Consider the following 27,334-nt stretch of genomic DNA (forward strand, 5'->3'; position numbering starts at 1 on the left):
ACGTGGTGAGGGTCAGAGGTGCGTGCCCAGCCCAGAGGATCTCCCCACGCAGCCCTCCCAGTCTGCAGAGGGGTATCCACGCATGCAGGCAGCTCTGTCCTCCCCCAGGACAGCTTGGGGCATACAGTAGGTGCTCCATAAATACTCCCCAGCTGATTTCTGGATCTGCTCCCTTTGCCTGGCTGTGTCCCCAGAGGCAAAGCAAGCAGAAGGAAAAAGGAAACGGAGAAAAAGCCAGGGCCTCCAGAGCCAGCATTGTCCTGGGCAAAGGCCCCTCCCATGTAGGGGCATCGCCTGTGGAGAGCCAGGGTCCTTGTGCCTGTGGAGAGCCAGGGTCCTTGTCCCTGTGCCGGGGCTGTGACTCACTCCTGCGGGGTCCTTGCTGTCAGGGCCACCCCACCTGTCCTGGGGACGGGGCTGCTGGATGGGTTGGGGCGGGCAGCCTCTGGATGCCCACGGGTGTCCCCTGTACTCTCCAAACCTGTACTGAGTGCCTGCTGTGTGCTGGGCATGGACCAGGGACCCCAGGTGACCTCATGGAACCCCAGCCTAACGGGGGAGAGTGAACACAGGGTGCTCTGTGGCAGAACCACTGGGGAGGCTGTTGTTGGGGGACTGGTGGTGTGGAGGGCCGGGCGGTGACGCTGAGTGGCAGGTGAGGACGTGGCACGGCGTGGAGGGCCGGGCGGTGACGCTGAGTGGCAGGTGAGGACGTGGCACGGCGTGGAGGGCCGGGCGGTGACGCTGAGTGGCAGGTGAGGACGTGGCACGGCGTGGAGGGCCGGGCGGTGACGCTGAGTGGCAGGTGAGGACGTGGCACGGCGTGGAGGGCCGGGCGGTGACGCTGAGTGGCAGGTGAGGACGTGGCACGGCGTGGAGGGCCGGGCGGTGACGCTGAGTGGCAGGTGAGGACGTGGCACGGTGTGGAGGGCCGGGCGGTGACGCTGAGTGGCAGGTGAGGATGTGGCACGGCGTGGAGGGCCGGGTGACAGGTGAGGATGTGGCATAGGGAAACACATCCCCGCCGAGCGCACAGTGGGAGCTCCGAGCAGGGGATGAGGTCGTCCAGGAAGGGGCGGGAGACGCAGCGTGACGCACTGACCCAGGGCCCAGCTCAGATGCCAGCACCTCACCCGGTGGGGTCCAGCCTCCGCCACAGGCATTCCCTTCCCCGTGTGCCCTTGCCAACTACATACTGGGCTGCCCAGAGGCTGCCTTCTGAAGGAGCGAGGAGGCCGGGAGGAGGAAAGCCCAGCTCCCCTGCAGCCATAATAGACCAGACTTTTCCTCTCCACTTGCTCCGCCCTGACCGCGATGGGCACTGAGAATTCAGACAAGAGCCGGACTCCCTGAGCTCCCAACCAGCTGACCCTCCAGGGCTGCAGCCATGTGTGACCTCCACCCTCGCGAAGGCCAGCGGCCGCAGGGTCTGGCTCGGGCTATAGCATCTAGGCTCTGAGATGACCGTGGCCGTGGCGGCTCCCGCTCACAGTTCAGGACCCCGAGATGACCGTGCCCACAGTGGCTCCCACGCATAGTGGAGGGGCCAAGACCCCAAGATGACCATGGCTGCGGTGGCTCCTGCTCACAGTGGGGGATGCCAGGACCCCGAGATGATCGTGGCTGTAGCGGCTCCCACTCACAGAGGTGGGGTCAGGGCCCCAAGATGACCGTGGCCACGGTGGCTCCCACACACAGTGGAGGGGTCAGGGCTCCCGGCTCTGAAGCCACATGGCCTGGGCATGAATTCCTGCCCACTACTTACTCACACTGGGATCTGCCACAGACACCTGAGCCTGTGACTAAGACTAAGGCTGTGTCTCCATCTCTGTGAAATCGGGGCGAGGCCCCCGCGGGCTGGGAGGGCTCTGGGCCTCCGGCTGGCTGTGCACCATGTTCCACTGGGTTATTCCTGAGGGGACCTGCAGGTCCACAAGAGCCTTGGGTGGGCCGGGGCAGGGGCCGTGTGGTCTGCAGGGAGTGGAGCCAGAAGCCTGGGCCTCCCTGGTAGGAGCCCGGCAGGGCCAAACCCTGATGGGCAGCAGAAGTCTGTTGGGGCCACTCTCACGACAGGTCACCTCAGCTGGGCTCCCACCACCCATGGCTGCCAGCAACCCCACCCCATCTGTGGACCCAGTTCGTGGAGGGGGCGCAGGGTTGAACCCCAGCGAACCCCAGCCTCAGTGTCCACACCCACAAGTGGCTGGAGGCACGGTGGTGGGCAGGGCAGGTGCCCACAGGGTGGGGCACACAGGCAGGGATGTGCCAGCTCTGCGCCTCGGTCCCAGGAGAAAGGGAAGAGGCACCAGAGCGCCTGCTGCGCCCACAGCACAGAGAGGGTGGCATTTCCTGCTTTTTTGTTTGAATTTTCTTATTTTTTTTTTTTTTTTTTGAGACTGAGTCTCGCTGTGTGGCCAGGCTGGAGTACAGTGGTGTGATCTGGGCCCACTGCAACATCTGCCTCCCGGATTCAAGAGATTCTCCTGCCTCAGCCTCCTGAGTAGCTGGGACTATAGGCGCCTGCCACCACGCCCAGCTAATTTTTGTATTTTTAGTAGAGACGGGGTTTCACCGTGTTGGCCAGGATGGTCTCCATCTCCTGACCTCGTGATCTGCCCGCCTCAGCCTCCCAAAGTGCTGGGATTAGAAGCGTGAGCCACCGTGCCCGGCCTGAATTTTCTATTTTTTATTGTGGTAAAGTGTACATCACATTTACCATATTAACCCTTTCCAGTGTACAGCTCAGGACACAAGTGCATTCGGTGCTGGGAACCCAGCAGCTGTGGGTCCCCATAACTCCACGCCCTCCCGGCACAGGCTCTCCCTGATGGTGGCTCCCACCCTTGCCCCAGCCCCACTCCAGCATCCTAGGCTCCGCCTCTGTGGGTTGGAGGCTGATGTGTTAACTCCCGGTTTCAGGCGGGGCAGCAGGCCCAGGGCAGGCCTGCATCACAGAGCTCAGAGCTCTAGCGCCCCACAAGCTTCCAGGATGCCGCAGCCCTGGACCCCACCAGGATGAGGGGCCCGCTGGGCAGGAGGTCTGGGCGCAGGCCCTGCAGCGTGCCGTCCCCCGTGGGACCGGGCAGCCTCCGTTTCTGCAGCTGTGCGGTGGGAGCAGTTGCTTTGCTGCCTGAGACCCTGGAACGAGGAAAAGGCTGAACTGAGCCAGAGGGCGTGACTTCTTCCTTTCTGAAAGGCATCTGAGGGTCTGGACACTAGGGTCCCCGGGTCTGGGGTGAATCCTGCTCCTGGCCCCCGGGAATCTCCGGGACGGCCCACTTGGAAGAGGACGGCAGGAACCACCCACCCTTGGGCTGTGGTTCGATGCTGTGAATGAAAGCCTGGAGTCTCCTGGGCTTGTGAGCTCACCCACTGCCCCTCAGGCCTCAGCCCAGCTGTACAGCCGTTGATGAGGGGCCCCTCTCACCATGGCCTTGAGGGCGGGGTGAGGTGAACCCACAGGCCTGGCCTCGAGGGCCGCAGGGCGGGAGGAGGATCGGCTACTAGGGAGGGCCATGACGGCCCCGCTGCCCCGGGGTCTGGGTGCTGAGCCCCACTTCTCCCATGGCCGGGCCCATCCTGGGGGACCCCTGCTCCCTTCCAGGGAGCCAGCTGCCTCCACCCATCTGACGCAGGCTGCGCGGCGACGGCTCCGTGAGCCGCGGCCCCCGCCCCATCTGTCGGCCCTTATCACCCATCTGGGGAGGGGGGTCGCTCCCCAGCCCAGATTCTCGGGGCCGTGCTGGGACCTCTCCTCCTCCCTGGGCCTCCGGCGGGCTTGCAGCCGCGTACGTGGCCTCAGCCACCCTGCCACACATATGGCCTGACCCCATCCTCACCTTCACCCTGTGCGGTGGTCCTTGCCCCCCACGGCCCCACGCGGCCTCGCCACCCCCACCCACATCCCATCCCTGGACACCCCCTCGGCTCTTCCCCAAGGGGTTTAGTAATCGGTTCTCCGGAGTGAAGCAATCTCATGTAATCTATCAGTGGCTATCAGGCCCATCGGAGGGCCGGGAGTGGCCGGGCCCAGAGATGGCGCCAACCTTCAGCGTCGATAAAGTTTCCGAGTTCAGCGGTGATGAATGTTGAGTAAGCGCAGGCCGCACCGATAGGATGTGGACTTGGCAGGCCGCGGCTCCGGCTGTAACCAATCTCTCCCCTATCAGCCAGGCTGGGCTTTCTCAGGCCCCGGCTCTTTCTTCCCTCCTCCTCCGCCTCCCTTTCTCTCTGCCTTGCCCCGCCCGGGCCACTGCCCCTGGGGACACGGGTGGGAGACCAGCCCACTGGCCCTGGCCCCAGAGAAGGGGCAGGCTCAGGGCAGGGGGAGGATCCAAGGGAGCCCGAAGAGGTGGCCAGAGCTGGGGGGCTGCCTGGAGGTGGTGGCAGATGCAGCAGCTGCCCGGCCAGGGTTCCCCCAGCAGCCCAGCGACCCTACCACAGTCTGACAGATTTTGGCATTCTGCTCGGTGTCTGATGGTGGCTTCTCACGGTGCCCAGAATAAAACCCCAGCTCCCTCCAAAGCCTCCAGCCCCCTGCCTCCCCGCCACCCGCCTCCTCCCATTCCTGGGCCGTGCAGGGCTCCGTCCCACTTCGGGGGGCGGGGGGCTCTGTCTTCAGCGCTCTCTGCCCGGAGCTCTTCTCAGTCACAGGTAAAGGTCAGCCTCTGAGAAGCCCTGGTGACCACCCTGTCTGAAGCCAGCCCCCCACGCCAGCCCGCTCTTCTCCATCCTGAACACTGTCCGAGCCTCCGCGGCGTCCTCCATCCCCACACACAGGACGTTCATTTGCTCCGCTCTTAACGCCCCTGCTGCAGAACCCCCAGGGCTGTCGGGAACCCGCATCCGGGGCCTCTCTGCCTCCTGCAGAGCCTCCCAGCCTCTGTTCACAGCAGCTCTTCGAGACTGATGAGTCCATACTCGTTGGCCAGATGTGTAAACCAGGACCTGGGCAGCCCCTATGCCCAGAGCCAGTCACCAGCTAGATTCCACTTGGCCCTGAATGGCAGCTGACCTGAGGCCCGTGCTGGGACCATGCAGGGACAGGTCTGGCTGCTCTCTGCCTCAGTTTCCCTACAGGCCTGTGCTTGATCCTGGCAGAGCTTCATAAACTGTGAAGGGCTGTGCATTCGTGTTGATGGGGATCTGGTCAGAGGGAGCCACAGCTCCGGGAGGAGACCTGCCCGGTGCCAGCCCTGCACCAGAGCAGGCGAGGCAGGTGGACGCTCCCGTGGGGTGTCGAGGGTGCCCTGGCTTCAGCCATGCAGTGGGCACCTGGCAGGGCCCAGGCCCTGGGGAGCCATCAGAGGGGAGGGTGGGCACACACAGGGACCATGGTGAGGGCAGGAGCGCACGCGATGGGACGGAGGGTGTGGGACCGGGGAGGGCCTCGCTGAGCTGTGATCCTCCTATGACATGGAGCCAGGAGGAGAAACTGAGGCCAGCAAGGGGAGAGACCAGACCTCGGGCCTGGAAGCTGCACAGACCTGTGTCCCAATCCCACCCAAGTAACCCTGAGCGGGGCAGGGGTCCGGGGACGGGGGCACAGCCAAGAAAAACGGAGGAGGAGGTGGAGGAGGGGAGAGCAAGCTGATGCCTAAGAAAGCCCAGGTCCTCTCTCCTGACTGTGAGGACCCCAAGGACAACGCCAGGTACAGGGCAGGGCTCGGGAAAAGGGTGCAGGCAGGCTGCTGGGTCAGCACACCTGGATCTGTGCTATCTGGCCACCCCGAGGCTCGCTGGCCACTGCCCACTGTCCACTGCCTACCGCTGTTAGTTCCTCTGCTTAGGGAGGGGCTGGGCTCAGAGGAGCCCCAGCATTGCCTGCAGCCGATGCTGCCTGGGACGCACGCGTGCAGGAGGACCTGGGCCTACCCTCAGCCCCCTGGACGGCTGCTCAGCCTGGACACCATGCGGCCAGAGGCTGGGCGTGGCTGTGGGCCCGGGGCAGTTAAGCCCACCAGGTCCACCCCTGGGTTACTGGGTCAGCCACAGGAAGAAGTGGTGGGGCTGAGGGGGTGTGGGTGCAGAACCCCCTCCCAATGCTGATGCCCCATGACCCTGAGTCTCATCGTCTCATCCCTCTCCTCGTGGTGCCCCCACACCCACCCAGGCCTCAGACCCCACAGGGGCAGGTAGCAGGGCACCTTGCCATGGGCACCTTCGGCCAACCAGGTGGGACTCAGCCTGGCTCACCCACCCCAGGGTGAGCAGGCTGAGACCCGAAGGCCCCTCGCGGGAACCAACCAAGCCTCCATCCCTCTGCATAGCCTCCCTGCTGGGGGAGCCCAGGATGACCTAGCCACACCCCCCTCCAAGCCAGCCACACCCCACCAGCCTGTTTCCAGGCCCTGACCCTTCCGGTGTCCATCAGCATTTGCTGGGTACCTACTGTGTGCCGGGCACCGTTCCAGATGCTGGGGGTGCGGCCGTGAGCATACGTGAAGGGAGGGAGGGAGGGCTGCCAAGTGGCAGGGCGGCCATCGTGGGAACTGGGGAGGGCTGAGGGAGGGAGGGGAGAGGGCGGAGCAGGTGCCTGCTGGAAGTTCTGGCAGAGAGGGCAGCCAGGGCAGGGCCATTTTCGGAAACCAGGTGGGAGCTGGGTAGGGGTTTGGCTTTTGCTCCGAGATCCCCAGGGGCCCATGGGAGGCATTTCAGCAGAGGAGGTGAGGGGTTGGGGGCTGCTTAGTGAACATGACCACAAGGCCAAGTGTGGCTGGGGAGGCAGGGAGACAGTTCTTCACACAGCAAGTGTGTTGTGGAATCCAGGCTGTTGGCACCGAGGGAGGAACTCGACTTGAACATACATACGATGGGGGCCGACCTGAGCCAGGGAGGGCTTCCCAGAGGGGCAGGGAAAGGCAGGGAATTTGAGGGCCCGAGATGGTCAGAAGCTAAGCTGGTGGCCTGAGGGCTTCCCACTTCTGGCCCGGGACCACTTTTGGCTGCAAGACCCCGGCCCCCCAAGGGCAGTGCTTACGCTAGACACACAGTGTGATAGCGATGGAGAGAAGATTTGGACGTGTGCATGCCCGTGCGCCGGGTCCCTCCTCCACACCGTCTGCAGAGCGGGGCCACGCACACCTTCCCCGCAGCCCTGAAAGTGAGTTCTGGTCTCTGCCAGCCCGGCTTCCCTGCCTTCCATGAGGAAGTCGGAACATGGACATAGAGGGAACCACAGGAGAGGAGAGGAGGGAGAGAAGCGGGCACAGTTCACATGAGTGCCGGGAAGGGACAGCTGAGCAGCCACGTGGGCTGGGCGTGTGGGCTTTGGCCTGTGAGGGCCCCGGGTCAGCGGAGAAGGGCACGGGAAGGTGGCTGATGCTAGAAAGAGTAAGATTTTCAGTGACTCCTTTCAGACTCTTGAAGAGAAGCAAGCACAGATTTGGGTCACCGCGGTGTGTTTCTTTGCCTGAGACTGGGCCAGGTGGGGCCCTGGATTTTATTTGGGCTGCGTGTTACCACCATACCCATTTCCAGCAAACTTTCCTGCCTTTAAAAGCCAAACATGGCTGGGTGCAGTGGCTCATGCCTGCAATCCCAACACTTTGGGAGGCTGAGGTAGAAGGATTGCTTCAGTCCAGCATGGTGGCATGAACCTGTGGTCCCAGCTACTCAGGAGGCTTAGGCCGGAGGATCGCTTGAGTCTAGGGGTTTGAGGATACAGTGAACCGTGATTGCACAGGCACACTCCAGCCAGGGCAACAAAGCAAGACCCCGTCTCAAAAAAGAAAAGAAAAACCAAGAGAATGCTTACGGGGATGCAGTTGGTTGTATGTGAATTCCATCTCAATTGAATATTTATAAGGCTCTCACTGGGAGTGAGTCAGGGCTCAGGGCCCCTGCACAGCAGCCACCTCCTTGAGCCTGGGGACATTGGGTTCAGCAGCAGCTCCCCAGGCTTGGCCTGGAGGGCGTGTTGGGCTCTGAGGCTGCTTCAGTGGGCTTGGCCCTCCTGGAGCCCACAGCCTGAGGCCGACCTCGGAGGGGAGAACAGGGAGAACAGACCTGGGGGTGGGTGGGTCTGGGACTCAGAAGAGGCACGAGCTCCCCATGGCAGGGTGTGTGGGAGCTCTGTCCGTCTGCCTCTTGGTGGAGCCGCTCAACCGCCATGTCTCCCCTGCCCCAGGCCCGCTGGCACAGTTGAGGGGCAGGACCAATGGGGGAGGGTGTCTGGGCCCAGAAGGCACAGCCCGGGTGGTGGGCTCAGGCCACGTCCCCAGCCTGCCACGACCCTCTGGGACCCTGGAGGTTCAGCCGCGTGCTCCTGCGCTGGTTAGGGCTCTGCTCTAGTAAGCCGCACCCTCACCGGCATCCGCTTTTGTGGTTGCCCTGGCTGACAGCAAGTGCTGGTCCCGAACTGAGGAGCTGCGGGTGGGCCAGGGGTGGGGCTGCTGCGGGGCACTCTTCCCGCCTGGGCCTCTCATAGCCCCCAAGGGCCTCTTCATTCTTCATCTCCATCAGCGTCTGCGTCTACACAGCCGTTCCTGTGTTCTTTCTTTAGCACCTGGTGCTGGCATCCCTGTAAGGGGTCGCTGTCACGGTTGCCCGTCCTGCCTCCCGCAGGGCTCACTGAGCTGCTGTTCCGGGCCCACAGAGGCACACACACCCCCTCCCAGTCCAGCCGGTGAACCAGTGTGACCTACAAATAAACGAGGCTCCGGCAGAGCTGGGGCGCTGGAAGGGAGGCCTGGACCATGGGGGACGGACCTAGGCTGGGGGAAAAAGCCTCCGCCAGAGGGATGAGGAGGCCTCAACTGCACATAGAGGCGAGGGTTCCCGTAGAGGGGGCAGGGGGTGCTGAGGCCCCAAGGCAAGAGCGGCAGGGGAAGGAGTTGGGGGCCAACCTGAGGACCCATGGGTTGAAGCAGCCAGGTGACAAATGCTACTCGAGGGAAACGGGGGTGGAGACTTGCTCGGGGGCCTGGACCCCACATGGCAGTGGTGGCTCCGGGCCACACTGGGGTGATGGGTTGGACGTGAAGGAGGCTCGAGGCTCCGAGGGCGTGTGCCGAGCCTGGGCTCCCCAGTGGGTAGGTGGGTAGGCACAGAAGGCGCCGTCTGCTCCGGGCTCTCCCAGGCTCTGCGCCCACTCCCTCAGCTGCCCTAGTGCCTGGAAGTCAGCCTGGCTGCTTGATGGATTGCACGTGAGGTACTGGCCACTTGGTCCTGAGGGTGTGGGCGGTGAGTCCCCAGTCCCAACCGCGGGGCCGGGCTCCCCACGCAGGTGGTGCTGGGCTGGTGTCGCCAGCAGACCCCACTTTGATGGCAGGGCTGGGCTGCTGCTACCGCTGCTCTCTGTGCCTCGGTTTCCCTGCTTGGCGAGATTCACGGGATGAGGGATGCTCCTTGCTGGGCCAGGGGGTGTGGACAGCATCAGCCACTCACCAGGGACCTGGGAGGGCGCTGCTTGGCTGGAGGTCATGCTGTAGACTCAACTCGGGTCAGCTTGGGGGACCCAGGCCCTCTGCAATGGCTCACCATGGCCCCCAGACCCAGCCTGGGCCCCAGTCACCTTGCGCTCCCATAGCGTGGCCTCAGCAGAGCGAGCGGGGCCGTCCCCGTCTCCTCTCTGTCCCCACCGTGGCCCAAGCTGCCCGCTGCCCAGCTGGTGGGAAAGTCTGAATCTGTTGCTATTTTCTGTCTGTTATCAGGGCCTTATCTGGCCGCTGTGTGCCGCCAGAGGCCAGGGTCTCTCTCCTGGCAATGCTGTAACCCCCCCCACCACCTGCTACCCAGGGCCAGCAAGACCAGGAGGCCAGCCCTGGGGGTCTTTCTCTTCTGCCTCCCCAGCCCCACCCCTCTCCCATCTCCCCATCCCATCCTCTGCCCCGACCTGTGCCCCTCTCCGCTCCCCTCCCCGTCCCTCCCTCCCCCCCGCTGCCACCCCCTGCAGTACTTCCTCCCCCAGCCCTGGCCTTCACCCACTCACACCCCCCGCCGATGGAGGAAGATGGGGCACGTCCCTGCAGAGTAGAAACAGTGACAGCAGCTGTGGTGACAACCTCACATCTGCGCCCAGCGCCCGCTGCCAACACCTGGCTGAGTCCTGACGCCAGCCTTTGGCAAGACAGTTTGATCCGCTGAAACCAGACTCAGGGAGAAGCCGCCTGCCCTGTGCCAGCCTCAGCTCCTGCTGTTCCTTTCTCCTGGAGCGCTTTTCCCTGGACCCGGTGCTGGCAGCCTCCTCCTCTCCCCATCCAGATTGCCACCCACTTGCTACTTCCTCCAGGAAGCCTTCCTGGATGGCACCTCTGACTCTTTCCTGTGGTGCTCACACTGGCATCTTCCACTTTTTGGGGGATGGGGCTGGTCACTGCAGGATCTCTGGCACCTCGTGAGGGTGGGGCACGCCAAGGGCTCAGGAAGGGGAAAGGAGCCAGCGAAAGCGAAGGAGGAAGAAGTGAGTGTGTGAGGGGACGGGTGAGTGAGGGAGCGGATGAAAGAGTGAAGGAAAGAGCCATGGTGCTGGTGGGGGAGGAGCGGGGCCGTGTGGCTGCCAGTGGCCACCCGCCCCACCAGCTGCTCACATGGGGCCTGGGCAGGCACCTGCACCTCCACTTCCTCCCCTCTAGACCAAGAATGAGAGAACTCCCAAGAGAGGCCAGCATAGGCGCCTGTGTCCCCTGCAGGCACCCACTGGGGACTTAGGCTGATCTCAAACACTGAGCCGGAGCAGGGTGCTCCCTGGGCCAGGGCCCTGGTTTTCAGAAGGCTTGCCCAAGGTCACAGAGCCAGGGGCACCGCAGGGGCCTCCCCAGGGGCCTCAGACTCCTCATCCACAGCCCCCATCTGCGCCCCACCTGGCATGTCCACCCTGGGCCCCACAGTCTGGGGGATGCCCCACTCTCCTCAGCGACTGGCCCCAGCTTTCCACAAGACAGTCGTTCAAAGGAGCCCCCCAGCGCCTCGCCATCAAAGCCGGGAGGGGCCACCTTAATTGTCGGTGTGGGGACTTGGAAGGGAGCTGGGATCATCCCGCTGCACAGAGCCAGCTCCATAATTCAGTTTTAAAGCATGAAAAAAGGGAGTTGATGAAATTCTGCTATCAGCGCCAAGCCAATATGCAAAATATCTCACCCCCAATCAAATAGCTATTATGTTTTCATTTCCATTTCGGCGTCCGGCTTAATGAGCAGGAGACGGATGGGCGCACGGGTGTCTGCTGGCTGTGATAACCAAGGGGCTCTGGGCACCACAGGGGCTGAGCCCAGTGCTGCCGTGGCCACCGATGACCACAACCATGGCCCGTGGACACCTCCAGGCAGGTGCGGCCTTGGCCACTGACCTCTGCCAGGCCAGGCAATGGGGCTGACATCACCCTCACTGCAGGTGGTCCCAGGGCGAGGGAGGCGTGGGGTCCTTGTCTGGCTCGGGGAAGGGCTACGTGCTGGGTGCAGGTCTGAAACCCAGCCCCAAGTTCCTGTCCCACCACCCCCACCCCACCACCGCTGCCTCCTCGCCGGGGGCCGTGGACAGGGCAGCTCACAAGTCAGCCTTGCTGGGCCTTGGTTTACTCACCTGTAAAGTGGGCATGACTCGGCTTCCCACTGTGGGTATTGGGATGTGGTTGGCGAGTGGGATTTCCACGATGGCTGCCCCCAAGGTCCTGCTTACGCTACTCCACTCCACCCTGCCACAGCCGTCACCAAGTCCCCGTACTGTCCTCGTACCCCCTCCTCCATGCACCCTGTCCCCCTGCACTTTCCTGACCGCCCCTACCTGCTGAGGTCTATGTGGGCCGCCACCCTCTACACCCCAGGTTCCCCATCTGAAATGAAATTGGAAGACCACCTCGCTGGACTATGTGGGTGGGGGCGGTTAAGGGTGGGCATTTGTAAAGTGCTGAGCACCGCCCGTCCAGTCTTAACCATTCACACCCTTGCCCATTTCTCAAAACCTGTGCTAGCCACAGTTCATGTTCACTGAGCACCTGCCCTGTGTTGGGCTCTGAGGACGTGGGCAGGCTGCACGTTTCATCTCCTGAGGTGGGAGCTGCTGTGGCTTCCATCTGTAGACCAGGAAACTGATCACAGAGAGTGGACTGACTTGCTCGAGGTCACACAGCAAGGACGCAGCAGCTGTCAGCCTGCCTGGCCGTGGGTTGGCCTGCTCCAGCTGTTGGCATCACTGGACAGAGAGAGGGTCCCCAGGGAGGCTAGGGGGGTTCTTTGCTAGCCCCGGGCATGGGGGGAAAGCAGCAGAGAGCAGCTGTGGCTCACAGATGCCCCCAGCCACTGGGGGCCCAAGTGCTCTGTCGCCCACCTGGACAGTCCCCACGGACCCCAGGTGGGCCACAGACGAGACCGGTGCTGACTTAGGGGCTCAGTGGGGACCAGGCAGCTGCTCTCAGACACCGAGGCGGGCCCAGGGCAGCATCCACCTCGACACATCCTATTTGTGGGCTGACAATTGTCTCCTGCATTATCAGAGCCGTTTTAATTGTGCTGGAACTGAAATTAGCCTGGCAGCCTCTTTCTCCACGCTCATCACCACGGCTTTGTGTGGAGCAGGAGCCTTTGTTCTTGTGTAAATAGGAGAACCCATCACCATCCCAGCACCTCCCTGGGTGTCTGAGGCCCACCTGGGTGGGGTATGGAGAGCCAGCCCACCTTCCTGAGGCTGCGGCAGGTATGCACAGGGCTGTGTCTCCTGTGGGCCCCAGCCCCAGTGCTCTGGTCCCCGAAGTCCCTGAAGGCAGGTGGCCTCCAGCCCATTTGCCAGAGCAGGTCACTGAGGCCCTGATGCCCTACAGCTGCTCAGCAGGAGGAAGCACAGCTCCTGGGCAGCCCCTCCCAGCTCCATGCCAGCCACGGAAAGCCTGGGCCTCTAGAAAGGGGAGGAGCCAGGCTGAGCTGATCGTTCCGCGTGCTGCCGCCAAGTCGCGGACGGCCGAGCACCTCCTGGCCTTTTGGATGGCACTGCCTGCTCAGGGCCGACCCCAGAGGTGGGGAGGGGAGGCCTCCGTGGCTGCTTTTCTGCCCTGGTGTGTGCTGAGGGAGGGCACTCGGGTTGGGCTTCCTGTCCCAGGGGCAGGAGTTGAACCGGTCGGGGGTGGCCCAGCCTGCCCTGGAGCCTGCCCGTGTGGGCGCTTTAATGGGAGGCTGTGAGCCCTCGCCTGGGGCTGGCTCCTGTGTGGTCTGAGCCCAGCCCCCTCCTATAATTACAGCTCTGAGGTGCTCTGAGGAGGCCAGGACTCATGGGTCCCAGCTAGAGCCCCAAAGGCTGCAGCTAGGAGAGTCCAGCCTGCCCCTCCTGTCCAGGACCCCCCATGGCTCCCCGGTGGCACCTGCCCCTCCTGTCCAGGACCCCCCATGGCTCCCCGGTGGCACCTGCCCCTCCTGTCCAGGACCCCCCATGGCTCCCCGGTGGCACCTGCCCCTCCTGTCCAGGACCCCCCATGGCTCCCCGGTGGCACCTGCCCCTCCTGTCCAGGACCCCCCATGGCTCCCCGGTGGCCCCAGGATGAGGGTCCCCTCCTCCCCGTGGCCTCTGAGGTCAGCACGGCCAGGACCCTGCCTGCCCTCAGCCTTGACTGCCAGCACACCCTGGCCCCCAACCTCCCTTTCCTCCACCACCTCCGTCCCCGCCCCAGGGCCTTTGCACATGTGGCCCCCTCTGCCAGAGCTGTCTTCTCAGGGGCTGGTCTCACAACAACCACTGTTCCCTCTGAGATCTATCAGCGGCAGCCCCTCCTCTCCCTGTGTTTTTCTGTCTTTCTCTCATGGCCCCTTCCCTCACTGCACTTCCAGAACTTGCCATTGTTTTTGGCCGGGGCCCATCTGTTGTTCTCTGACTGTCCCCACAGTGGCCCGGACACCCGGGGCAGTGTTCAGCGATCTGGTGCACCCCTGCATCCTGGAACGGCACCTGGCACCTGGCCCTCGGGTGTCAGCAGAAGGCAGAAAAGGCATCTGCCCCTCCAGGAGCAGTTTGGTTTGATGGCATCAGCCAGCCACAGCCTGCTCATGATCAGAGAGGGGGCTGGAGTCCAAACGCGCAGAAAATCCACCTTCTCGCCTCCCTGCTGCATGGAACGGCGGGGTCAGCCTTGGACATCAGCCTGAAACTCAGTCACAGCATTTCTCATTCTCTCACATCTTCGGGGGTCTCTGACATGAGCCTCTGAACCTGGCGTTGGACGCTGGCGGGTGGCACATTTCTTACTGGCTGGGCAGGTGTTTCGGGCGTCAGCAGGCTCCACCTCCGACCAGCCCGTCTCCCTCCCATCTTCTGCCTTTCCCCGGAGAAACAAAGCAAAGCAGGGAGCATGAGGGGCTGCGAAGGAGGACGGTGGGGATTCGGAGAGAAGCTCTTGAAGCTGGGCACATGTGGGCGCTTCGGTGTGTTTTTCTGGGGAGGAGGCATCAGGTTTCATCAGATTCCCAGAGGGGCCATGAGGCAAGACAAGCCAGGAACCACCGAGCCAGAGGCGCAAACCCCGAACAGTTCTCCATCCGTGCGGCTTGCTTGCCTCCAGGGATGGGGAGCTCAGCCCTCAGGAGGTGGTTGTTCCAGCCTGCAACGCTCAGGCCTTCCCTCTGGTGTCTTCTGTTCTGCCCCACCCCCACTCTGCCCCATCAGCTCCCCTGACACGTGAACTCAGACACGCGGTTTCCAGACTTTTCTTATTCATTATTCTGCTGTGACCATGGGGCTTGGCGGCTGCAGGACCTGGGCTCAGGAGGGCCACGGCCCCTCCCACTCCTGAGTGTGTCGGGAGGCTCTGCCCCCACCGTGCTTCACACAGGACAGTAGAAGGCTGGGCGGGTCAGGCCTTGTGGTGTATGGGTGCAGAGGGGGCAGTCCCAGCACGCAGGCTGAGTCAGGGCCTGGGGACCCGGGGAGCAGTCAGGCAGGATATGGAAGGGCACCTCTGTCCTCTGTTCACACTGGACACCATCACCCATCACCAGCCCCGCCGGCGGATGTCAGCACGCACACCTGCACTCAGCGCCACTCCACAGCCACTGTGGGGTCCGGAGCAGCTGCCCCCGCACTTGGGCCGGGTGGCCTTGTCTCAGTCTGCCTTGTCACCTGCACCTGTAAGGTGGACTCCTGGAGTTCCCCCACCCCGATGTGTGAGTCTCTGAGGGACCCAGGCCCTGAGGCACTCCACCCCCAGGTGCTGCAGACACCTGTGCCCTGCTTGGTTTGTTCGCTGGACAAGTCTGTGAGCGCCTCCTTTGTGCTGGGTGAGGGCGTCACCCCAGGGAGTTCCCAGACCGAGGGAATGAGTGTGAGGGAAGTGCACGGGGACTGGGCCCCTGGGCGGGGCACTGGCAGGTGATGCCAGGCGGAGGCCGTGGCGACGGCGACCCTCAGGGCCTGGATGGACGCTGGGCCTACAGTACAAGGAGGGCCCGCTCGCTGCTCCAGGGCTGCCAGAGCAGGTGGGGGCCTGTCCCCTGGTGCCGGAGGGAGCAGGTGGGAAAGAGACACAGGGTCCGCGGGTCTTCTCTGGCAAGAGTGGAATCCGTGGGCGTGGTGGAGGCCAAGGGTCAGGGCAGGTAAGGGTGGGCGGAGGCGACCCTGCAGCTTTGGAATTGTTGCAGAGGGTGCGGGTTCGTCAAGGATCATCAGGTCTTTTTTTTTTTTTTTTTTTTGAGACAGAGGTCTCACTCTGTCACCCAGGCTGGAGTGCAGCGGTGCTATCGCGGCTCACTGCAGCCTCCAACTCCCAGGCTCAAGCGATCCTCCCACCTCAGCCCTCCTAGTAGCTGGGACTACAGGTGTGCGCCACCACACCCAGCTAATTTTTGTATTTTTTATAGAGACAGGGTCTTGCCATGTTGCCCAGGCTGCTCTCAAACTCCTGGACTCAAGCAATCCTCCCACCTCAGCCTCCCAAACTGCTGGGATCACAGGTGTGAGCCACCATGCCCAAATGTCAAGTCTTGAGGAACCCAGAGGGAGCCCCCAGCTAACAGCCACCTGTCCTTTGACTTCAGGGTGAGGGATGACCCTCACCCCTGCCCAGTTGCCAATTCCTCCTGGGCACCGGGGCTGTGCCTATGCCAGGAGGCGTCGGGAGGCAGGAGCTGTCCCCCCAGAGCTCCTCCCGAACCCCCTTCGTCTTGTGTCCACAGGTTCCCTCGGAGACATGGAGGCCGGAGAGGAGGTGCAGTTGGTGGGTGCCAGCCACACGGAGCAAAAGGCCACAGCCCCTGAAGCCCCGAGCCCTCCCAGCGCCGGTGAGTCAGACTGAGCCCTCTCACCGCACCTCCAGCTGGGGCCTCCATTGCTTACCCGTACCATGCACTCAGAGCTCAGTGGTGTCTGAGAGGTGTGGGCCAACTATATGCAGGAGTCCAGGACAGGCGTCTTCCAGCCAGAGGCCTGTTGCCCGGAGGCCCTCGGTGGGGCTGGGGGGTCTCCAGGAAAGGGGAGATGTGCACACCTGCTGCATGTGCGGCCTGAAATCCAGCCCTCATACAAATGAGCAGACCAAGGCCCAGATGGGGCAGGTCTGGCCCTGGGTTGGATGGGAATCCATGCCCCTCCCAGCCTCAGTAGACCCTCTGTGAAGTGGGGACCATGAGGCCCCCTCCCTGGGGCTTGTCGAGCTGTGACCCCTGCTGGCATGCTGCTTGGGCTGAGTGCACAGTGGGTGCTGGGTGCAAGTGGGTGCTGGGTGCACAGTGGGTGCTAGGAGCACAGTGGATGGCTGCTGGGTGCAAGTAGGTGCTGGGTGCACAGTGGGTGCTAGGTGCACAGTGGATGGGTGCTGGGTACACAGTGGGTACTAGGTGCACCATGGGTGCTGGGTGCACAGTGGATGCTGGGTGCACAGCAGATGGGTGCTGGGTGCACAGTGGGTACTAGGTACACAGTGGATTGGTGCTGGGTGCACAGTGGGTGCTAGGTGCACAGTGGGTACTGGGTGCAAGTGGGTACTGGGTGCACAGTGGATGTTGGGTGCACAGCGGATGGGTGCTGGATGCACAGTGGATGCTGGGTGCACAGTGGGTACTGGGTGCAAGTGGGTGCTGGGTGCGCAGTGGATGCTGGGTGCACAGTGGATGCTGGGTGCAAGTGGGTGCTGGGTGCACAGTGGTGTCTCCTGCTAAGACACCACACCCCATTCACAGACCAGAGAAGTTTGGTGACTTGCCAGGGTCACTCAGCTGGCAAGTGCCCTAGTGGGGGTCCCACCCAGGTCTGGGTTTAGCCTGATTTCCTCCACCCTCACAGGCACCTCCACATTCCCTGGGCCCTCCTGGTGGCCAATTCCATGGGGCAGGGCATTTCCCAAGCCGAAAAGAGGGCCTGCCCTCCCGGGAGAGATTTAACCTGCCATAAGGAGGCCTGCTGGAGCCAGCTGTACCCCAGACACATCCAGAGATCCTGGGAGAAGGGGCCTCCCTGGGACAGAGGTGCCAGGAGAGGTCAGCATGCTCACCCCTATTTTCCAAGGTCCGAGAGAGACAGCAGCAGGTTGTGGGGTGGGCTCTGCCCAGCTCCCCCACACTCCACTTGCAGCCCCAGGCACCAAACTCATACCTACCCCATGCCACGAAACCCTCTGCACACAGACTGTGAATTACCCCCACTCCAACGTGGAGGGGATGTGGCCATACCCGGACCATTTGGGAGGATGCTAGGTGGGTGACATGAGCTGGGGTGGAGGAGAGATGGATGCGTGGGGCTGCCCCTGATGGGCGGAGGGATGCCAGGAGGCAGTGACAGCAGGTCCAAAAGCTCCAAGGCCAACGGGGGCGGGGGGAGAGGTTTCAGAGGGGTCTGCAGCCGAGGGGCTGGGGTGGAGATCCCAGGCAGACCTTGGTCCCTGGCTTGGGAGCGGGGCTTCTCAGTGGGGACCCCCACCCCAGCATTTCCCAGTCTGAGTGTCAGGGTCCCCGCTGGGTGGGCCGCAGCCCCAAGAGCCCAGCAGGCCTCATCCCCCCATCTGCACATGACCAGCCTGCTGCGCCTGGGCCCCTTTTTCTGGCAGCAGGCCCTGGGGTCACCAGAGCCAGTGGGACTTGACCCCAGGGCTGGGGCCGCCATCTCCCCCAGCTCACCCAGGGACATCCCAGCCCCAGGACGGCCAGGCCGGGTGCAGGCGTCCAGCCCAGCCTCTGGTGAGGCCTGGGACCCGCTGGCTGCCACTCCTCCCTGTCCTTGCCGCCGTCCCCGTCGGCACACGCTGCTCGTGGTACAGCCAGAGCTCTCCCTGGCCGTTCCCGGGGCCGGGCTCTTAGCCCTCGCTGAGCCTCGGTTACTGCACATGTGAGCTGGGTGCGAGTCCCTCGGTGGCTGAGGGGAGAGAGCACGTGTAGCACATGTGGACTCCGAGGCCCTTGGCTGTCACCGCCGCCAGCCTTAGTGCCGCATGCAGGTGCCGCCGGCAAGCTGCAGGGCGCCCTGATGGAGGGGCCGCAGCAAAGGGCAGGTGGAGGTGGACTTTGACCCGGGCCGGCTTCCCGGGGAGCCAGGCTCCTTATCTGATCTAGGAGCCAGGGCCGCATGGGGGCGGGGGTGGGGCCCGGGAAGGAGCTGGAAAAAACAGCCAGGGCTGCACCTGGCACCGGCCGTAGTGATAGCGTGGCGATGGGCGCGATAACACAGCAGCGCAGGAGCTGTCTGCCGCTTGGCGGGTCCAGCGAGGCTCCCTCGCGGTGGCTGGAGCTCAGATGCCAGCCACTTTGATTTATAGCCAAAAATAATAGGACTTTTATACTGTGTGATTGACTTATTTGATGTTAATCGCAGCCCTTATCGCGGGTATTAATAATCTGTAGACACGTGACGTCATGGGGTGGGGGGGCTTTATGGGATCGCATCGATCGGGGCCGAGGTGGTTATCAGGCCAGCTGGGAAGGCAAACATGCCCTTTGGGCTGGAATCGGTGCAGGGCCTGGTGGAGGGGCCCCCAGCTGCCAGCAGAGGGGACCGGGGAGCTAGCGACGGCGCATGTGCCTGCTGGCCGGGACAGGCCGGTTGGCCATCCTGTACCCTGATTATCAACAGCAGCTGGAATAACAATTATCATTGAAGCAATTAATGAGGGGAGAGGGGTTTTAAAAGACCAAGAGGAAAACTTGGATGTCTGTCCCACCCCAGTGAGAGCGAGCCAGGAGATGGGGGTGGCTCTGGGCCCGAGCTCCCCAACCCGGCGCCCAGCGCCTCAGCATCCTTCCCAGCTACAGGGAGGGGCAGCTCAGTGCCCGGCACTCAGCAGGGATGTGACGGTGTTTTCCTCTCTGCAGATGTTAACTCACCCCCACCGCTGCCGCCCCCCACATCCCCAGGAGGCCCCAAGGAGCTGGAAGGACAGGAACCAGAACCCAGGCCCACGGAGGAAGAGCCGGGCAGTCCCTGGAGCGGGCCAGGTAACCACGCGGGTGGTGGGGGCAGCAGCATCGCCTCCCGGGCAGCCTGGCCTGGCCCCTGGGAGCAGGGCGACGTGGGTGCTGGGGCAGGTGTGTAGGTTGCTGGAGACCCACCAGGCCCAGGCCTGTGCCTAGTCCAAAGCTCAGCCAACCCGTGCAGCTGGTGGTATCGCTGGAGCTTGGCACCCTCGCGCCAATCCCGGGCCTCACGTGGTGTACAAGGAAGCGCTGGGGGGTTCCCTGGATCAGAGCCTGGTCTGGGCCGCAGAAGAGGAGACAGAGTGGTGGCTGGGAAAGAATCCTCAGAGGTGGGAAAGGCAGGGAGGTGGGAACAGGAGGCTGCATCTGAGCTGCCCGGGCCCGTGGCCTTCCCAGCTGGGCTGGGATTCAGAGCTGTGCTGAGGTGCCCAGGCAGGCGGTCAGGCCTGAAGGGCAGGAGAGGACCCCACCCCACTCCAGAGCGGCTGCAGCCTATGGGGACGGAGTCCGATCCACATACCCCACAGGGCCTGGGCCACAGGGTGTGTCCTAGAGGGTGGTTTGGTGACTCTGCTCCGTGATTTGCAGCTGGAGTTCTGACCCCAGAAGTCCCATGAACCTGTTCTCCCTGTGGCCCCTTCGGGGACTGTGAATTCCATTCACTTATGAACGCAGGAAACACTGGCAGTCAGGTTGTTTCTGTCGTTCCTAATAAATCCCACGGCCCGAGGAACCGCAGTAGCGTCTGGGGTGGAATCCCAGGGCTGCCTGGCCGAGGCCGTCATGGGAGCTGGTGGGTGAGGGAGGGAGGGGGCCCAGCAGAGGCGGGGTGGGGGTTGCCAGGTCCCCCGTGGAGGAGGGACAGCGTGGGGAGGGGCCGGTGCTCGAGCCAGATGCATGTACAGATGCAGCAAGTATTTATTATTTTTTTTTTTTTGCGATGGAGTCTCACTCTGTCACCCAGGCTGGAGTGCAATGGCGCGATCTCGGCTCACTGCAAGCTCCACCTCCCAGGTTCACGCCATTCTCCTGCCTCAGCCTCCCGAGTAGCTGGGACTACAGGCACCCGCCACCACGCCCGGCTAATTTTTTGTATTTTTAGTAGAGACGGGGTTTCACCGTGTTAGACAGGATGGTCTCGATCTCCTGACCTAGTGATCCGCCCGCTTCGGCCTCCCAAAGTGCTGGGATTACAGGTGTGAGCCACCACGCCCGGCAGCAAGCATTTATTGAGTGCCTGCTGTGTGCCAGGCATATAGCCGGGAGCAGATGGCCGTTGCAGAGCGCGCAAGCGGCCGTAATGACACCAGCAGGGCCCCGTCTGTGGAGAGAAGATGTGTGGTGAGGCGCTGGCCGTGCTGGGGAGCGGGGAAGGCTTCGCTGAGGCAGAGGGACCCCATTCCTTCCCAGGGGCCAAGATAGAAAGGGGTCGGCGAGGTCCCAGCAGCAAGGGGAGAGTGCATGATGGGTCCGCGTGCCCGCCGGTGCAAGTAGGCAGCCGCCTGTTTAACGCTGCCCCTTCCCACAACAGGGCAGCCGGGGCCACAGAGAGAGGGGTGGGCCTGGGCAGCCGCAGCTAGGAGGATGACCCGGCCCCATGGGGAAGCTGAGTCACACCTGCATGGGCTGTGGGGCTGCCCAAGGCAATGCTGGGGCCCCGTGGCCACCGGTCCTCACGGGCTCCCCCTGCTGTCCCCCAGGAAGGGGGACCGGGCATCCAGCACAGCAGACGATGCGACTTACCCACCTGGGACCCAAAGATGGTGGGGGTCCCAGGCGCCGTGGCAGAAACTTGCTGGCTGCGTCCCTTCTCCTCAGGGACACCAGGTGGGGAGCAGGCCCAGGACACACCTGTCGGGGGTCGGACAGGCGCTGGTGCCTTCGGGGCTCTCGGTCAGGCGCTGGTGCCTTCGGGGGTCCCGGTCAGGCGCTGGTGCCTTCGGGGGTCCCGGTCAGGTGCTGGTGCCTCAGGCCTTCGCTGCGGAGTCAGCATGACAGGGAGGCCTTTTCACATGCAGGGCAGCACTGTGGGGTCGGGAGGGGCCGCCCTGACTGCCTCAGTGTCCCCAGCTGTAGAATAGGGTAGCGGGTAGCAGGGAGGGCACCCACAGGCCCCCCTTGGGCCTGCAGAGCTCCCACACTCTATCAGTAGAGACCACCCACGCAGTGGCAGGGACCATTGGGTACCTGTGGGACCCAGTTGGCCACTGGGCAGACAGGGGGTGCTGGGCAGTACTCACACCAGCCCCAAGAGGGGCCGAGATGGTGACCCAAGTCTCTGGAGGAGGAGACCCAGCCCGGGGATGCAGGACGCATCCACCATCATGCGGCTGGGAGGTGGTGGAGCTGGGTTTGGGCCTGGAGTTCATAGACACTGGTTTGATCGCCACCCCGCGGGTCCCTGTCCACCCCTGCGGTGTTGAGAGGGGTTAGATCATCCTCCTGTTCTCCAGACGGAGGAGGCCCTGGGGGATGGAGCCTGGCGCCGGGAAGGGCTGGGCCCCTGAGGCCGGCCGTGGTTTGGGGCTGGGGCACACCCCCGAGCTTCCTGTGCTGTGTGCATCCTCAGGACCAGGCGGTGCCCTATCGGCTCCCACAGATATGAATTTCTGTGCAGTGGGCGGTGATGGGCTGATACGCGGCCGCTGGCCAACCGCTGCAGTGGCCACGGCCTATCAGACCCACACAGGCCGAGCTATCACCCGCGGGGAAGCCAAGGAGGCTCTGTGGGCTGTTATCTCTCGGGGCGGCCCGTGCGTCGATGGCCAGTAGGGTCAGTGGCCCCAAGGGCAGTGCCCAGCCAGGTGACCGGTCCAGTGGCCGGGGCACAATAGGGGATCAGCCACATTTGCCCTGCTCCTCCTGAGCATCTCTGCCTTCTGTCTCCAGACCCTCTCTCTGATGCTCCGTCTTGTGTGAGCGCCTCTCTCTCTCCCCCTCCCTCCTCGCCTTCTCCCTCTCTCCCTTCCTCTCTCCCTCTCTTTTTGCCGTTCTCCTTCTCTCTTCCTCCCTCCCTGCCTCTCTTTCTGTCTCTCTCTGTCTCTCTCCATGCCTCTCTCCCTCACCCATCTCTGCCCCTTTCTCTCCCAATTTCTGTTTCATGGTCTCTGGCCCACAGCTGCTCCCCACCCCACCCAATCCCAAGGGTGGGAAACAGTGCAGGCCCCAGCCCCTCTGAACCTGCCCCAGCCCCTCTGAACCTGGCCTGGGGCCCTGTTCTTGAGGCGGCCTGGGAGGTGCCATCCTCATTTCCTATCTGGGGCGGAGGGAGCACCAGCTCGGACCAAGGGGCACTCTGCACCTTGTGGCTTTGGGGAGGTGACTGGGCCCTGAGTCTGTTTCCCATCTGTCCTGCATGTGGATGGGACCCGGTCACGCTGCAGAGCCCAGAGCCCAGGGCCCTCATCTGCTGGCTGGACCCGGACTCACAGGTATCCTGGGAAACCCCCCAACCCCGACCCCGGTTAGACCCATTTCCCAGGGAAAGCGACTGGGACTTGTGGACATCCAGAAGGTGGACGGTGTTAGCCCGGCGGAGAGGCCCGGCCTTGCTGCCTCTCCCAACAGCTCCACCATGGGTCCAGCCAGGCTGCCCTGTCCCTGGTGGTCCCAGCCTCCCTGGAGGCACCCATGTAACACCAGGCAGAGAGGAGGCCTCCCAGCCCCTCTCCTCCTCCCAAGGGACACCCAAGAGGCCCCCAACACCCGCTGCACACATAAGTGAGGTCCTGGGCACACAAGGACTTTGTAAGCACCGGAGAGCTGTCCCGGGGAGCAGGGAGCTGTCCCAGGGTGTGGGGATATGTCCCGGGGAGCAGAGAGCTGTCCCAGGGTGTGGGGAGCTGTCCCGGGGAGCAGAGAGCTGTCCCAGGGTGTGGGGAGCTGTCCCGGGGAGCAGAGAGCTGTCCCAGGGTGTGGGGATATGTCCCGGGGAGCAGAGAGCTGTCCCAGGGTGTGGGGAGCTGTCCCGGGGAGCAGAGAGCTGTCCCAGGGTGTGGGGAGCTGTCCCGGGGTATGGAGAGCTGTCCCGGGGTATGGAGAGCTGTCCCGGGGTGCGGAGAGCTGTCCCGGGGTGGGGACAGCTGTCCCGGGGAGCAGAGAGCTGTCCCAGGGAGCGGAGAGCTGTCCCGGGGTGTGGGGAGCTGTCCCAGGGTGCGGAGAGCTGTCCCAGGGTGGGGAGAGCTGTCCCGGGGTGGGGAGAGCTGTCCCGGAATGAGGAGAGCTGTCCCAGGGTGCGGGGAGCTGTCCCACGGTGAGGAGAGCTGTCCCAGGGTGCGGAGAGCTGTCCCAGGGTGGGGAGAGCTGTCCCGGGGTGGGGAGAGCTGTCCCGGAATGAGGAGAGCTGTCCCAGGGTGTGGGGAGCTGTCCCAGGGTGCGGAGAGCTGTCCCAGGGTGGGGAGAGCTGTCCCGGAGTGAGGAGAGCTGTCCCGGGGTGGAGAAAGCTGTCCTGGGCTGCGGGAAATTGTCCCGGGGTGGGGAGACCTGTCCCGGGGTGGGGAGAGCTGTCCCGGGGTGCAGGAAGCTGTCCCGGGGTGCGGTGAGCTGTCCTGGGGTGGGGAGAGCTGTCCCGGGGTGCGGAGAGCTGTCCCGGGGTGGGGGGAGCTGTCCCGGGGTGCGGGGAGCTGTCCCGGGGTGGGGAGAGCTGTCCCGGGGTAGGGAGAGCTGTCCCGGGGTACGGAGAGCTTTCCCGGGGTGCGGGGAGCTGTCCTGGGGTGTGGAGAGCATTCCTGGCACGCACATGGCCATTGTCTTGACTTCCCATGATCTCCTGGCCCTGTTACTGCCCCCACCCCAGCCCCTTCCTGGCCCTACCTGATACCTGGTGGTCCCAGAGCCCTAAAAAGAGATCAGGGAGGCAGTCAGTGGGTGCTGGTTTTTGTTTTCAAAAGTTCTGAGCTCTGTCTGCTGCGAGCGGCTTTGCTCTCGAGCGCCACGGCTTCAAAGGAGGGCACCTTGAGCTGTTCTGAGACGGGAGCACAGGCCCTATAGTCCAGCCTCGCTGAGTGACAGGCAGGCCGCCTGACCCCTCCAGGCCTCAGTTTCTGCATCTGTAAAATGGACGTAAGGAAAGCCACAGCCGCAGGAAGCCTCCATGAGGAGGGGAACTGCGGGGTGTGTAGCGCAGAGTGTGGCTGGAGTCACTTCCCAGACCTCGGCTGCGGGCCTTGAGCTTGTCGGCTGCCCTGGGGCGGCCTGGGTTCTCTCGGACTGGGGGGTGCGGGCAGGTTCTACGGGGAGAAGCCGCCATCTGCAACCTGGAACTCCCCTTTCCGCGGCCAAGAGGCGGCCGAGCAGGGGCCGGGAGCAGCCACCTTGCGCTCCCCCGTCGGTGGCGGTCACCATGGCCTCATGGCAGGAGGAGCTCACCCCCCAAACCCCGTTACCCTCTCAGCACCAGGGAGGCTTCCAGGTGGAAGCCGGAAGGGATCCACCAGTGGGGTCGTTGCAGTGCGGCCCCGCTGTCCAAAGCAGGACGCCCGGCCGGGGTGAGAGGCCGCAGGCAGAGCCTCCCGTCACAGGGACCGATCACAACACACCAAACCCTGCCATCACCACCCACAGCAAACCCAGGAAGCAAGGGGGAAACAGGGAGGGGGCTGATTCCAGGAGGGGGTGTCCGCGGGCCTCCAGGGTGAGTCGGGGCCCTGCAGTAGGGAGCAGAGGGTGCAGTAGAGGGCGCAGCCCTGCACGGGCAGGAGGCCGCAGGGCCTGAGTGGGGGGCGAGGCAGGCGTGGACGGGCAGGAGTGCGGCCCGGTCACTGGGCCTGTGGCCTTGGACTCCAGTGAGGCAGCAGGAGGGGCCGGCAGGAGGAGAGAAGGGCCGGGGTCTGAGCGTGATCCCAGAAGTGGCCACAGAGAAGGGACCTCGGGTGGAGGCCACCAGGGCCTGGACTCCGTCCTCCTCCCTGGAGCCACCAGCCTGGATGCGAAGGGAAGGATGGGCGGCAGGAGGCGGAGAGCTCCTATTTTATCTTTGAAATGACCTTGTTTGCCGGAGGGGCGGCTGCTTAAGATTCTGCTATGCAAATGGCTAAGCCATAATCTATAATCCCTGCACGCGCTCGGGAGCAGCTCGGCCGTGGCTCATCCTGCAGGCCCGTCCCATCGTGGGATGTGGGGCTGAGTCCTGGGCATCCCACTCCTGCCTCGGAAAATGGAGGCGCTCGGACGTGCCAGCCCCACTAGGACTTAGAGGGGTGGAGCCGGGGTCCCATTCGACTCCCTGGGGTCCTGGGCTGGCCCATTTCATGGGCCCTGTGTGGTCGTCTGCCCGGAGAGTAATCGTGCAGGCTGGGCCACAAGGAAACAGGTGCAGGAAAAGGCCGAAGAGTGTGGGGGCTGGACCCTGGAGTGTGGAGTCCCCTCCCCCGGAACAGGCCTCCGCCACCTCCCTCTGTGAGGCTGGGCAGAACTGAGGGGAACTGGGCTCAGAGGAAAGCTTCTCGCCCAGGGCTACCTGGGGCACCGAGGAGGCCTCACTTGTCCGTCCTTCCTCTGGCCCCCTACCTGCCCACCTGTGCCAGTGCAGAGGAGGTGCCTGGTCTGCTGGGTGGGCAGAGAGCGAGTCTCCCCCAGCTCTGCCTGTGTCTGTCTGGGAGGCAGCATGGTGCAGGCACCGAGGGTGGGAAGGATGGCCTGAGACCTGACGCTAAGGGCAGGACCGTGCCAAGGGTGCCATGCTAGGCGGGGAGTGAGGAGGCAGCCTCAGAGGCCCACAGGACTTGCCCACCACTCTGTGTGTGTGAAGTAACATGAGGGAAGCTGGGGCTCTATGGCCCCGGATGGAAGGTGAGTGGCCAGGAGCCCACTTGGGGGCCAGGGTGGTGGGGTCCCCTTCACCAGGAAGCGTCTCGGGGCCTAGAGCTTTTTCCTGGTAACCAAATGTATGAAACAAAATGCAACTGGGCCATGGGGAGGGGGGCATGCTAAGGCAAGAGGAGCACAGGGGTCCGCCTGTGAGGTGGGAGCTGGGGTGGTCCAGGGCAAAGCGTGGCCGCATTGCCCACAGGCTCTGGGGCAGGCCCACAGGCTCTGGGGCAGGCTCCCAGCAGTGACTCCTGCGGCTCTCACCTGAGCCCGGGCTCCATGTGGCCCCACGGCCATCCTTGGGCAGGGCAGGACGCTCCATCCCAGAGTCCTCTGGAGCCGAAGGAGGAGGCTTCCATAGGGCACCTGGCGGTGGCATCCACTGCCCTTGGGTGTCAGGGAGAATTTTCCCGGTGGGCTCAGCACACATCCCCTGCCTGGCCTCCTGGAAGGGTTTTCCATGAGGAGGGACCAGCCTGGGCAGAGGTGAGAGGCCCAGGATGTGACAGCGGTGGGGCTCGCTTTATCCTGAGAGCACAGGGCTGGGGATTCCAGGCTGGAGCCTGGCCTTGGAGACAGGCTGGATAGGAGAGGGAGGGCAGAGTGGGGCTGGGTTGGTGCTTGGGGACCTGACCCAGGTGCACCACTGAGGCTCAGCCCTGGCCTGTGCAGTTCCCGGGCAAGCAATCCCCATGAAGCCCAGACCCCGCCCCACCCCCACTGACTCCAGGGGCAAAGTGGGGCCTGGGAAGCTGGGCCTTTGGTGGAGGAGAGGCCTGGGGTACCCTGCGGCTGAGACTGAACAGGGGGGCTCCCCTGGACCCTGAAGCCCCCACCTGGGGGCTTCAGGCTGTGGAACAAAAGTCCCCACCTGCCCTGGCCCAGGGTGGGCCACAGGGGAGAGAAAGCAACAGAGAGGGGGCTTGGGGTGGGGACGGGGACCCTCACCCACACACTGCTGGGCGTCAGAGCACACCAGCACTGGTCATGTACACGGGGCTTGAGGAGATCACCTCTCACTGGGCGTTTCCTGTGAGGGGGGCTCTCGACTCCTGGTATACAGGGCCTCTCACCTCTGGCAGCCAGTCCTGCAGGGGAGGTCTGAGTTGGATCCCACTCTACAGTTAGGGAAACGGGGGCTCAGCAAGGTGAGGTGGCTTGGCCACAGTGGTCCAACCCTGAGTGGACATGGGGCTGGGACTTGGGCAGCGCTG

General features: G+C 63.8%; 1 protein-coding gene across 1 annotated transcript in view; it reads left to right on the forward strand.

Annotated features, from left to right (window-relative positions):
- The window catches only part of ZFPM1 (zinc finger protein, FOG family member 1), an 83,366-nt gene that overhangs the window by 16,517 nt on the left and 39,515 nt on the right, over positions 1-27,334 (forward strand). Inside the window, exons 2-3 of the mRNA XM_034940874.3 lie at positions 16,089-16,193; positions 19,212-19,334. Coding sequence (XP_034796765.3) covers positions 16,089-16,193; positions 19,212-19,334 — 228 coding nt within the window. The remainder of the gene's footprint in view (positions 1-16,088; positions 16,194-19,211; positions 19,335-27,334) is intronic.

Source organism: Pan paniscus, chromosome 18 (assembly GCF_029289425.2).
Source record: "Pan paniscus chromosome 18, NHGRI_mPanPan1-v2.0_pri, whole genome shotgun sequence".
NCBI lineage: Eukaryota > Metazoa > Chordata > Mammalia > Primates > Hominidae > Pan > Pan paniscus.